This window comes from Hesperophylax consimilis, chromosome 13 (genome assembly GCF_061612785.1).
Source record: "Hesperophylax consimilis isolate HC1 chromosome 13, BYU_Hcon_1.0, whole genome shotgun sequence".
Lineage (NCBI taxonomy): Eukaryota > Metazoa > Arthropoda > Insecta > Trichoptera > Limnephilidae > Hesperophylax > Hesperophylax consimilis.
Genome location: NC_142848.1, coordinates 25,483,744 through 25,496,327, shown reverse-complemented (window position 1 = coordinate 25,496,327; position 12,584 = coordinate 25,483,744). Strand labels below are relative to the sequence as shown.

The 12,584-nt window shown below is 33.0% G+C and overlaps 1 protein-coding gene across 2 annotated transcripts in view; it reads right to left on the bottom strand.

The window, feature by feature from the left end:
* Window positions 1–12,016, bottom strand: part of Fs (Follistatin) — a 234,595-nt gene extending 222,579 nt beyond the window's left edge. For both annotated transcript variants that reach the window (XM_089638912.1, XM_089638913.1), the window contains exon 1: window positions 11,317–12,016. In XM_089638912.1, the coding sequence (XP_089495038.1) occupies window positions 11,317–11,767 (451 nt within the window). In that variant the 5' untranslated portion in view covers window positions 11,768–12,016. The remainder of the gene's footprint in view (window positions 1–11,316) is intronic.
* Window positions 12,017–12,584: the final 568 nt, after the last annotated feature.

Genomic DNA, 12,584 nt, shown 5'->3' with positions numbered 1-12,584 from the left:
TGAAAATAACTGGGATATCTTAGATATCTTACACACCTTAATGAAATATAGATGTCTCATTTATTCTACGGATGTGTTGCAAACTCGATTTCAAGTTAGTTCATTTATTTTTATCATAATTTTTAATTGATACATAGTTGCATATGTCTATATATTATAATACTTAAAAAAAATATTATAAATTAATCACAATGTTTTCGTAATTTTAATATGTTTATATTTTCAATTAATTAAAAATTAATTGAAAATTCAATTTCTTCTGGTAAAAAAATATCTTCTATGCTCCGTACATCACCGACTTTTAACTCCCCTTTTTTTCTAAGGGGAATTCTTCTTCGGGGAGTTATTTTCCTATTCTCATGACAATGTGTGTGTTTATGCTGCTTTTCTTGTAAATTCAATTAGGCCATTAATAGTGTTTTTTATATAAAAAATAAAGTATCGAAATAAATTATTTGTTTAAATGATATGACATTAAACTCCTTCATCATTTTCTTGACTTCTCAATAATTATTTTTCTTCGGTATAATTCTCACAGTTCACCTCTAATACCTACTGCTTATATTAACATGGTATAATTTTGCTGATAAAATATTACGAGTGCATTACATCTAATGCATTTAGATCGATATTTGCGTCCTTGCGCTATTGCAGCGCTTCGAGAAAGAAATACTCAACAAGTGGGGATAACTAAAAATATATAAAACGTGTGTGAGTATCATTAAATATCTAATAATATAAAACATGTGTTTGCGTTAAATTCCAGATTGGTAGATACTCTCAACATCGTCCTGACAAAGGATCACCGTTCATAATTATAACCTTGCTTAAAATGGCTTTAGACTTGTTTAGTGATCAGATCAAGTCAGAGATTTCTCCACCTTCCTCTACCTTCCCCTCCGCACTACCTCCAGCCTTACAACATATACCAATCGGGGATTGCCGCTTTGCCAGAAGGTTGTAAGCAGTTGGGACTTTTGTGCGGTGTTCACATGATCAAGTCAGATACTTCCAACCTTATTATATTGGATTCCAACCAAATTCTACAGATTTATAACAAGTTTCTCGTAAACCCTTTAAGATTTTAAGTTCCAAAAAAATTTTTTTTCTGAGATTTTCATTACATTTGTCATGCCGAAACGTTAATTATATGAAATTCCCTCTATAGAAAAAAATCGCAAAGTAAGCTAAGAAAAATATTAAAAACACGTTTTGTTCTGTTATTTAATATATTATTGGCATGAAAAAAACACAGTGTATCTTTAAATGCAACTAAAGCATTTGTCGAGAGATTTTCGTTCTATTTCAAACGAGTCGTGTTTTCTTAAATATGTTCACCTTTTTCATTGAATTATTAATTAATTATTTATTAATAATTATTAATTATCGTTTGTTTAATATTAGCGAGCTCCCTTTAACATTCGTATTTACGGTGACCGGATAAATCATCACATCTTTAAAAAGTTATATAAAGTCATGGAAAGTGATGAAACAAAAACTTTATTGGCTGGGTTAAGTAGGTTAGGTTAAAAAAAAAATTCTCATCGTTTCTAATGACTTTATATCACTTTTTAAAAGTGTGTTGAATTGTCACTGTGCTGAGTTATCATGGAACCCGTATTTACATATTTCCCTTTCAAACCATCCTTGAACGCTGTGTGCGGGGCCTTATCCTTTTTTTACATGATACTTGCTGAAATTCCTGGAATTTCCCAGGATTTACACAGAATTCTTAGAAATCAGACATAGACAGCGACCTTCCTCTTGTTTTGAAGGTCAAGTGTGCAAAATTTCATCAACCTCGGAATAAAACTGTAGATTTGCATAAAAAACTATCACCGCCCGCATGGTGTCCACCACGAAGTCGCCCGAGCGCCACAGACATTATCCTTTTAGCGGAAGTCCCGGCGTTACCCAGGCTTCACGCAGAGTTTTTCGAAATCTAATGTAGACAGCGACATTCCTGGTGTTTCGAAGTTTAAGAGTGCAAAATTTTATCATCCTCGTAATAAAACTGTATTTTTGTATACTTATCAAATCCTCGTCGCCCGAATAACAAAGAAATAGATTTTTATTATATATTACACACTTTACAAATATAAGGCAAAAAAGTCCCGATAAACTGCTTTTTACCAGTTTGTCTAACGGGTTCTTTACATTATAAATCTTATTATATTAAATTTACAGTTAAGTACATTTTTACAATTATATGTATAAAACATAAAATTAAAAATTTTACAGAAATATAGCAAAAGAAAATTATGAAAAACATAAATAACAATTTTAAAAGTCTTTAGAATAATATACCATTGTAAGCTAATACAAATTAATTCTTTCAGTAAGCCAAGTCTTTAGTAAGTTCACCAGTTGTTTGTTTTGGGCACAGTTTTTAATTTCAGCAGGTAATATATTAAAACAACCTGGAATCATATAGTTTAACGTTCTTTGTCCATATTTATTTGTATGCTTAGGCACAATAAGTCCTTCATTAAAGTTAAAACGAGTAGTATGATTGTGTTCTAGCCTGTTTTTATATGTATAAGGGGTTATTTTATGTGCTGAAATATAATTTTGTACCACAGAATTGCTCTCACTGAAAGAATTTTGAGACTCTGATAGAGAAGTATGGAATATTATGCCTTTCTTTGTACAAATTTTTTTCAGCTAATAATTTAACCAATGAATTTTGCAAGGATTGAACATGGTCGATATTAGTTTTAAAGGAAAATCCCCAAGCTGTTATTCCATACCTTATAAGAGATTCAGCTAGAGATAAATAAATAATTCGAAGTGTGCAGATTGGAACACAAAAAAAAGATGATTAATATTAGGTTAGAAGTGCAATATATATGTGAAATGTTAAAAATTGAATTTAATTTATTTATTCCATGCCTTATAATAGATTCAGCTAGAATAATTTATTTATCACTAGCTGAATCTATTATAAGGTATGGAATCACAGCTTGGGGACTTTCATGTAAAACAAATATAAACCATGTTCAATCAGTTCAAAATTCACTAGTTAAATTATTAGCTCATAAAAGTTTATACGAACAAAGCCATAATGTTCCATACCTTTATCAGAATCTTAAAATTTTCTCAGTAAGATCAATTCTGTGGTATAAAATTATATTTCTGTATATGAATAGCCCTATATACATAAATAGACTGGCCCACACTTACAATACTCGTTTTACGTTAAATGAAGGACTAATTATTGTTCCTAAGCTTTTAAACAAATATGGACAAAGAACACTGGACTACGTGATACCTAGTTGTTTAAATATGTTACCTGCTGAAATAAAAAAAATGTACAAATGTAAAAACAAATATTATGTTGAAAAATTGGCTCGCTGAAAGAAATAGTTTGTATTAGAGTCTAATATAAACTATTGGTAGATACTATCACTGTTGGGTATATGTTTTTATATTTTTAAAACAAATTGTTGTTTTTTTTTCATCACTGTTGTCATTAGGTAAAATAAGTTTTATCTTTTTTTAATATTTTTATGTGAAAAGTTGCCATCGACAAACTACTGAAAAGTAGTTTATTGGAACTTTTCTGTTTTTTTTTCTGTATTTTATTTTATTATTTACTGTAATATTTATTTTTGTCTTGCTTTCTTTAAATAAAAAAAATAAATAAAAAATATATTGGCGTAAAAATGACGAAACAACATTTTGCGTTCCGCAATAGATAGACTATACAAATAAGGGACGTTTTATAATACTTTCTGATACCCAAATCAAAATACTACCTACATAACTCCCAGATATATCTTAATAAGAATCAAAATCACGGGCGAAGCCGGGAAGTAAGAGATTTTTATATGTGAATACCGCATAAGATTCCCAACCGTCTGGAGCCAGTGACACTATGGCATCCCCGATTGGGGTGTGTGGTGCACAGAGAAAAATGAGTACCTATTGGTAATTTATTAAATATCAATATTTAATATTTTTTATAAGCAATAATTATTAGCCTGAAACACTCATCCACATTGAAAAATCTCCTGATAAAAGATACATGACGCCAACGGGACTTGAACCCGTGTCCTTTCGATTTCCGGTTCACAGCTCTGACCACTGAGCTATGGCGGCTTATTTATTTAATATCAACGGTATAAATATACCATAATCTTATCTTACCTTATCTCTTATCCGCGAAATAATTCAATATGTACTAGTGTTTCATTCAACAATTACTGCTTATTACATTTTTTCACCTGAAAACAACCAACTTTATTTTTTTCAGGCTAATATTAATTATTGCTTGAAAAAATAATTGTTACCCTTTGTGCTATGCATAAAATCTTGTCTTAAAACATTAGTTTACCAAAAAATAATAACCAATATTTAATTATTGGTAATACGGATAATAACGGGATTTCAGACCGTTTCTTGATAAACTTTTAGTATATTCCTAATGCTTCGGAACACGTGCTCATGCAACTGCATTGGCCTTGATTATTATGTATTCATAATAACAATTTTATGAACACGCATTCTGACATCGTGATAATATTTTCGTATTTTACAAAAAAATTACAGAAAACCTTCTAATTCATTCGTTAACGGCCTGCAATTTGGTTTCATCCGGATTAACAATAATTTGAGATTAAATATTCTGAGGCTGAAGGTAATGTGGAGGGAAAGGAGATGGGGAAGAGGAAGGTGAAGGAGGGTACCCAGATATTCAGATCTGGTCATCAAAGACGACTAAAGCCATTTCGACAAACGTTTCATTTCTGAGTGGTGGCCTTACCCACACAAGGGAGATACTGAAAGTATCTTCCAATTTGGAACGTGCCGCAAGTATACTACATATTATTTTGAAATATATAAATTGTGAAACAGCACAAATGCATCAAATGGGATTTGAACCCGCTACCTTCGGATTGCTAGTCGAGAGCCTTACACCCTGACCACGGAGGCCGTTAAAGTAATGAGTAAAAGCAATGCAGACATTTCTGTATATTTCATGTATACAGGGTGTCCGGAAACTCGTAGTACAAGCGGGAAACTGGTGAATCTACATCACATTTGGAGTCGATTTTGTAGTATATTTTTTTTGATTTGAGCTTTCGTTATCGAATAAATCGAGTTAGAAGTTGATTTTTTTTTTTTTTTAATCAAATTCTTATTAATTATTACTGAAGATCAAAGTACCCAACTAATTAAAACTATTTGAAAGTAAAACAAATGAAGAAACTCGGATTTGAAGCATTATTTTGAAATCACCCTTCATTTAATCCGGTGTAATCATAAAATATTTCTGCTCTGCAGGGTTAAAACATCTGTTATTCAACCCTAAACACCAGAAAAAACTTTAACCCTAAAATAGCCGAAGTATATATATTTTTTTTGTGAAAATGCTCAAATCAAAAAACTTTATGTTTATTTGGGTTCCCCATGTGGTGTAGATTCTCCAGTTTCCCGCTTGTACTACGAGTTTCCGGACACCGTGTATATATATGTATATGTATGTTTTTTTAAGTATATGTATGTATATGTATATGTATGAATATGTATGTATATGTATGTATATGTATGTATATGTGTGTATTTGTATGTATAAATAGATACATGTATGTATGTGTACGTATATGTATGTATATGTGTGTATTTGTATGTATAAGTAGATACATGTATGTATGTGTACGTATATGTATTTTATATGCATGTATATGTGTGTATTTGTATGTATATATATGTACATGTATGTATATGTACGTATATCTATGTATATATCTATATAAAAATACACTGAGACGCCGACTGATTTCTTGATTTCTCTTCTCTTTATTTATAAATACATGATATTTGACATAGACATATATTATCTGTAAATGTCAATGTCAATATAAATAAATAAATAATTTTACTATATGAAGTAATAAAACAAGAAATCAGTCGGCGTCGCAGTGTATTTGCGGTTTTCCGCTAAATATCCTAAAATAAACTGTTAAAATAATAAAGATCCGGTTTATTGTATCTGCCTTGCATTTTTTACGCGTAACAAACATATTATGATGCTATGATGTTTGGCGCGGACGTGTAGCGTATGGACAGAGGGTTCCCAAACTATGGGTAAGACAAATTTAATATCATCATTTTATTTTGTGGCAGTAAATTTTGAATGTGTTAATTTTTTACCACTAGCCGCGTACATTTATATAAGCAACCAAACGTGCAATGCAACAAAGGTTGCAACAAATTACCATAATGCGTACGTGCTGAGCGCATTAACGCGCATGCTGCGAGCATTCGCGGGTCGCACGCTGCGAAACGCCAGTTGTCGGATGAACACAAAGAGATCAAGGCTTTGCGTGGTACATGGGAATGCTCGAAAATGTCGTATTGTGTGTAGATTCTTTTCCAGAGTTTGTTGGGCCCTATGCGTCCTACAACCTCTGTTGCATTTCATGTTGTGTTGCTAACATCTGTACGCGGCTCGCTTAGTAGATTAATAATTACAATTTGGGAGGCGGATATGGGAACCGCCACCCCACTAACCATTAATTTGAAAAAACCTCTGGCATAGGTCACCTCAAGTGATTCGATACGTTTGGTGACTTAGCAGCGGTGTCCGGCTACATATGGTGGTGTTTGCAGATGCGTCTACCTACCAACTGACAGCGAGAGACAGGTTGAGGGAGTCCTTTTGACCTCTCTAGCAGGACTCTCTTGGTACATCGCCTTGCACCACTGTGAGAGGGATGGATTCATACATCCGTCACTTCTGGGTACATTGACCCATAAATTTCTTCCCGAACTTCCCTAAAAAGACTCTCCACACAGCATCCTCAAAGATTACACAGAGCAATGAGAGGAATTATTTTCCTCAGAGTATCCTAAGTAGAGCTAATGTAAAAAAAATACACTCAGGTTCAGCGTTGGTAAAAATAAGCCGACCTTGAACCCGGTTTAAGGTGGTTTTGACCATACCCTACGCCTTGGTAATATGGTACCAAGTCAAGTTTTTCATTGTATTGACCATACACGCTACGCAGTGTTTACACCGCGATTAGGTATAAGCGGGGGTTACTGTTTTTAGATATAGCAGCAACTTTTGACGAAAACACAGTAATTCTCCCGCAGACGATTTTAAAATTTTAACTTTTTTTTAACTTAAATGAAATATACACACTTCACTTTCTTAACTTAATAGTACACATTAAAAATTAATATCTAAATATTTTTGTTGACTACCTAACTTAGATAAGTATTACTGATCTTAAAAGCAAAGAGTTTTTTCTTAAATATATTCATTCTGTTTACTGATGTTAATATGTTAACTGTAAAAACATTCAGAATAGTCAAATTGGATCGATACGATCTACGATCTTTTTATCCTTTTAGCTGAAAATAGATTAGTTTTCGTGCTGCCGTCAAATACAGGATAGCAAGAAATAATCTATTATGAGATACAGAATATTAATTAACCGGGTATCAAATATATATTTATATTTATTATATAAGTACATTTTTGTTTATTTGTTACAATATATGATCAAATATTTCAAGACCCCTCTTCCATAGAAGCATTAGCTTGTGGCTGGAAGAGGAGTGTACATTGTTTTAGAATATTATTATTATAATTATATTTTTACATCATTTTTCGCCCATATTAATCTTAACTATTGCAATCCAATGAATCAATTCAAATTGGTGTATCTAAATTCACACACTACACTTTTTTTTTAAATTATAAATAAAATTAATTAAAATCTAACGCATTTCCCAACAGTTTGACAAGCACTTCTGTCCGCCCAGTAATATCCGTCATTGTGAAGGAATTTGTTTACAAAAAACCTCCGTGTCTAGAAAAATGGCCAATTCAACCGGCGGTCGACGGCAGTCGAAGGTGGGAAGTGCCTGGCTAGTCAGATCTGGTTACGAAACAAGGCTAAAGCAATATCAAGTATGGTAGTCTTTTAGCAGGGCGATACTAAGATCATCCTACACTAGTCTAGGATCTTAACTGCTCGACCACGAAGGTCAAGATATTATTTCAACGGAAATTTCTTGTAATATATTTTTGTACTTCAGAATCGAAGCCTAACTTCAGAACCTAAAGTAACATAAAGTAACATAAATTTTACCTAACTAGATAAATATTTTCCTGCGTTCCGAGAATTTTCTCAGTGGCGTGGCAACCGTTTGGGCAACTTCGCCCAAATTCAAAATTAACATTTTTTTAAAAATTTTTTTGTTCCATGGTATGATTTTTTTTTTATTAGTAAAAAAAAGATACACGAATTACATTACACAATATAATACAGTTATTAATTACACAATATAATATAAGTATTATAAAAAAATATTACAAACTTCCTCGGGTCTCTTCAACTTTTTTCACAAATACTTATTAGATTCATGACTTCCTCGGGTATACCCAACTTGATTCTAACATTCAGATCATGTAGAATCAAGAAATCCACATTTTCACTGCTAAAAAATACATAAAATAACAATTTCTCTTATTTTATGCACTCGAATTTATTACGAAAAAAAGTAAAATAATAAAATAAAATAATCAAGCAAAGTGTTAATGCTAAAAAAAACTCTAAGACATTTCAGTTTAGACAGTTCTATGTTATCAGTTTCTAGACTTTAGTATAACTTATTGCAAAATACTGCACGCAGCCTAGAAGTGAATACATTTTTTTTACTAAACAACGATTACAAAAATCAATACTGTGACACGTTAAAAACACTTTTTTCACGGTTTCCCCGGGGACCGGCAATCTGTGGCTACAGCACTGAATTTTCTAAAAAAAATCTCAGAAATTGCTTTAAACTGTTTTGTAACTGTTTGTTAATTTATGAGTATATAGTTCATTACATGATATTTATTATGGCTAAGCGTAGACTCGCTCTTAACTACCTTGCTATATTTACTAATAATATTTGTCGCGTAATAAAGATTCATTTACTTTCGATCTTTGATTAACGAGTAATATTATATTGTTATTACCTGGATGAATTATTAATAGATATCTCTTCGTATTTTGTTTATTCAACAACTTATAATTCATTCAGGCTTCGGGTCTTGATTTTTTTGTCTAGTCTAGTCGATATTATTGAATAATAAATAAATGATTCAGGCAAAATATTTTCTGTCCAACTTACTTCCAATAATGATATGTGGGTAAATTAATTTAAATATTTTAGTATTTATTAATTAGTAGCTGACGTGTACCCAGCCTTGCTCGTGGACTTATAAATGGTTTGGACTAAATTATCTCACAACTATGCGCCTTGTTAATGTGGAAATAATATGATTGTGTTGTAATAAGTATTTGTTTCACTTGATCGTGCCATGTCTTCCTAGGGCATCCTCCACCACTTCAACCATTCACTTCCAAGTCATACATTCTCCTCACACCTCTTTCTTCTTTCATCACGCCTCATTTTATCACAAATACTTATTAAATTCATGACTTCTTCGGGTATCCCCAACTTTTTTCACAAATACTTATTATATTCATGACTTCCTCGGGTCTCCTCAACTTTTTTCACAAATACTTATTAGATTTATGACTTCCTCGGGTACCCTAAGCTTTTTCACAAATACTTACTAGATTCATGACTTCCTCGGGTATCCCCTACTATTTTCACAAATACTTAGTAGATTATGACTTCCTCGGGTATCCCAACTTTTTTCACAAATACTTATTAGATTAAAACAAAAATAAAGAAAACAATTATGAATGTATGACGCACATGTGAATGTTAGAAGAAGTCAGGGACGTCCGGGGGGAAACGATGAGATATTAGTGACTGTTATGAGTACAATACGTTATTATCGTGTGTTTCAAAATTTCAATAGGCTTTAGAATTTTCTGATTTGGATTAATAAGATTATAATTAATTACACAAAATGAGGTATTGACCTTTTGCATTAAAATACAAGATGAATTTAAGTCAGGAAACAGTATCGTTTGACCGGACCATGCAACATCGTTCTTTACAGTCTGAAAACTGTTTTCCAATAAACCTCGAAAAATTCAAAATAAATACCAAGAAAACTCAATCTTGACAGTAAAAATATGATCAATTTTTTTATTTCCTTTTTATGACTAATAATTTCATACGAAAATACGTTTTTCACCGCAAAAAAGAATGATACATGTACGTTATATGTATGTTTTGGACGTTGCAAATGAACAAGCTAATATTCCATCAAAGTAATAAACCATTAATTATATTGTGGGATAAATTTGGTTTCTTGCATTCTATGAATTAACAAAATTACAACCCTTTTGGGCTCTGCGGATTTATAATTAGTATAGTTCATAATATTCAAGTATAATTCATAAAAATTATCCTAATTGCTTTTAAATAACCAAAAATAGTATTATGTGAATTTAATAAAATCACCAAAATGGAGTTTTTTTGTTATGCAACATGAGTCCTAACTGCTCCTAACCATCTGGAGTGGCAATCCCCGATTGGGGTATGTTGTAAGGCTGACGGTAGTGCGAATGAGAAGGAGATGGGTAAATACTTGGTAATTCTAATGGGGTCACCAAACATGGCTAAAGCCACTTCAAGCAACATTTTGATTCTCTAATGGTGGTATTTAACCTATTAGGAAAATATCTAGTACTCAAAATACATACTGTAAGTTGTGAAATAACATAAAAAATCAAATAAAATTAACTTGCGCAAGCTGTAATTTGAGTCCGCTACCTCCAGATTCGTAGCCGAGGATCGTAACGCGAAGGCGGTAAAATTGCTGCTTGCATATTACGATGTTTACGAAGAAACTATCTATTATTATTGAAAGAATTAGCGATGTTTTTCGTCTGCATTCGCCGGAGATCTCTCGCGGAGAAGATCTCTGTTTATGTTGCAGACCGACTTCCAACAGGTTTGTTTGGATCTGCATTTATCTAACAGACTAAACAAAGCAGGAGAATAGAGGTCGTTGTTAAATATGTTATGCAAGACCTCCACTGGGCAGGCGCGGATAAACAGGTATACTCAATTATGGCCGTCGGAATTACCAGGAAGACGATATGCACTAAATAATAACACCAAACCAAACATCATTCTAACAATGTTAAATAGCACAGACATCTTTTTTACAATGACAAACACCTCGAAATACGGTTTCCAGTCATTACAGTAAGTCACATGCTAACCTAGCACTCAAAGTTAGTTGCTTATTGTTGATGTAAGCAAGGTAGGTGTATCTACGTAGTAGGGCAGCCAAATTATTAAATAGGACTGGAAAATACACGACACATAACACAATTAAAAAACGTATCAACAAGATCTAGGTAAGTCAAAGTTATTCAAACTCACCGGCCACTTCTCCAAACTGCATGAGGTGTCCAACGACTACCGCGGCCAGAAGCTGCAGCAAGGATCGGACTAAGAACAGTCGCCTGGAAGTCGATCTGGATGGTGTTGGGAGATCTTCTCCAGCTTGTTCGGAGACGATCGCACAGCCGCCCCTGATGGTGGAAATCGTCTTAAAACCCCTCAAACAGAACGAATCACCTTCAATATCCTGATTTGTGTTTATTTCAGATGTACAGCCTTTTCCGTTATCGAGTTCTTCTCTATTGTACGTTTGGTATTTCGCGCCCAACGTAGAGCCCGAATTTGAAATGTGTTTGAAGAGGTTTTGTTGGGTCTTGTCCGGTTTGAAGAGGTCGTTTTGTTGAGGTCTGTCTTGTTGGGTTCGGAGTCCGGGGCTCGGGTTCGAACCCTGGGTGGAGAGGGGGGAGGCTTGCCGACAGGCGGCTCCCATCGCGCCAGGCACCTCCGGTCCACCCTCCTCCACCCTGGACACTGTAGTCTTCGTCAGCCTGTGAGCTGGGGTTAACTCTTGCTTTATCAGCGCCAGTCTGCTAGATTTAAGACGAGTCCAATTGCTCCATTGACGGCAGTACCATTAATCGAATAAATAACTATTTATCTAGGTATATAAATAATATGTATATCTTTGTTTCTGATTTCAATTGTTACGCATTGGATTATTACCAAACAAACTGTCGTCTTCAATATTTCATGAAGAACATTTTGTTACTGTATTGTAAATGTTCATTTTTATGTACGCAATTTCTTCTTTCAAATTATAAGGCCGCTTTATCCATTTACTAAAGGTTTTAAAACGCTTGGAATTTGATCAGCCACGTTTGTTTTAACTGTTTTGTTCTTGTAATTAGTTTGTTTTCACACTTCGGCTTACGTCACTCCGTTTAAAGCGGTCTCCATTATTTTTTTCGTTTTGTATAGCTTTCAGGATATCTACATTGACAAGAAGAAGAAAGAATAAGTCGTGTGGAAAGAAAAAAATGTTTTTTCTTATGGCAACAAATAGATGGTCGAGTATATGAAATGCGAAGGAAGTTTTTTTACGTACGAGAAAATTGATGATTATTACGTAACATATTTCCACAATTTCCGTCATTTGACTCATTAAAATAAGAAATAAGTAGGAAGGCAAAAATAACAATGTATTTTTTTTAAATAACATTTCCCCAAATACGATTATTTTGACAATATTATTCTTTCAATTTTTTTTTCGGAATTTTCAGAGGCATTTGCTAATTAATAATATTACA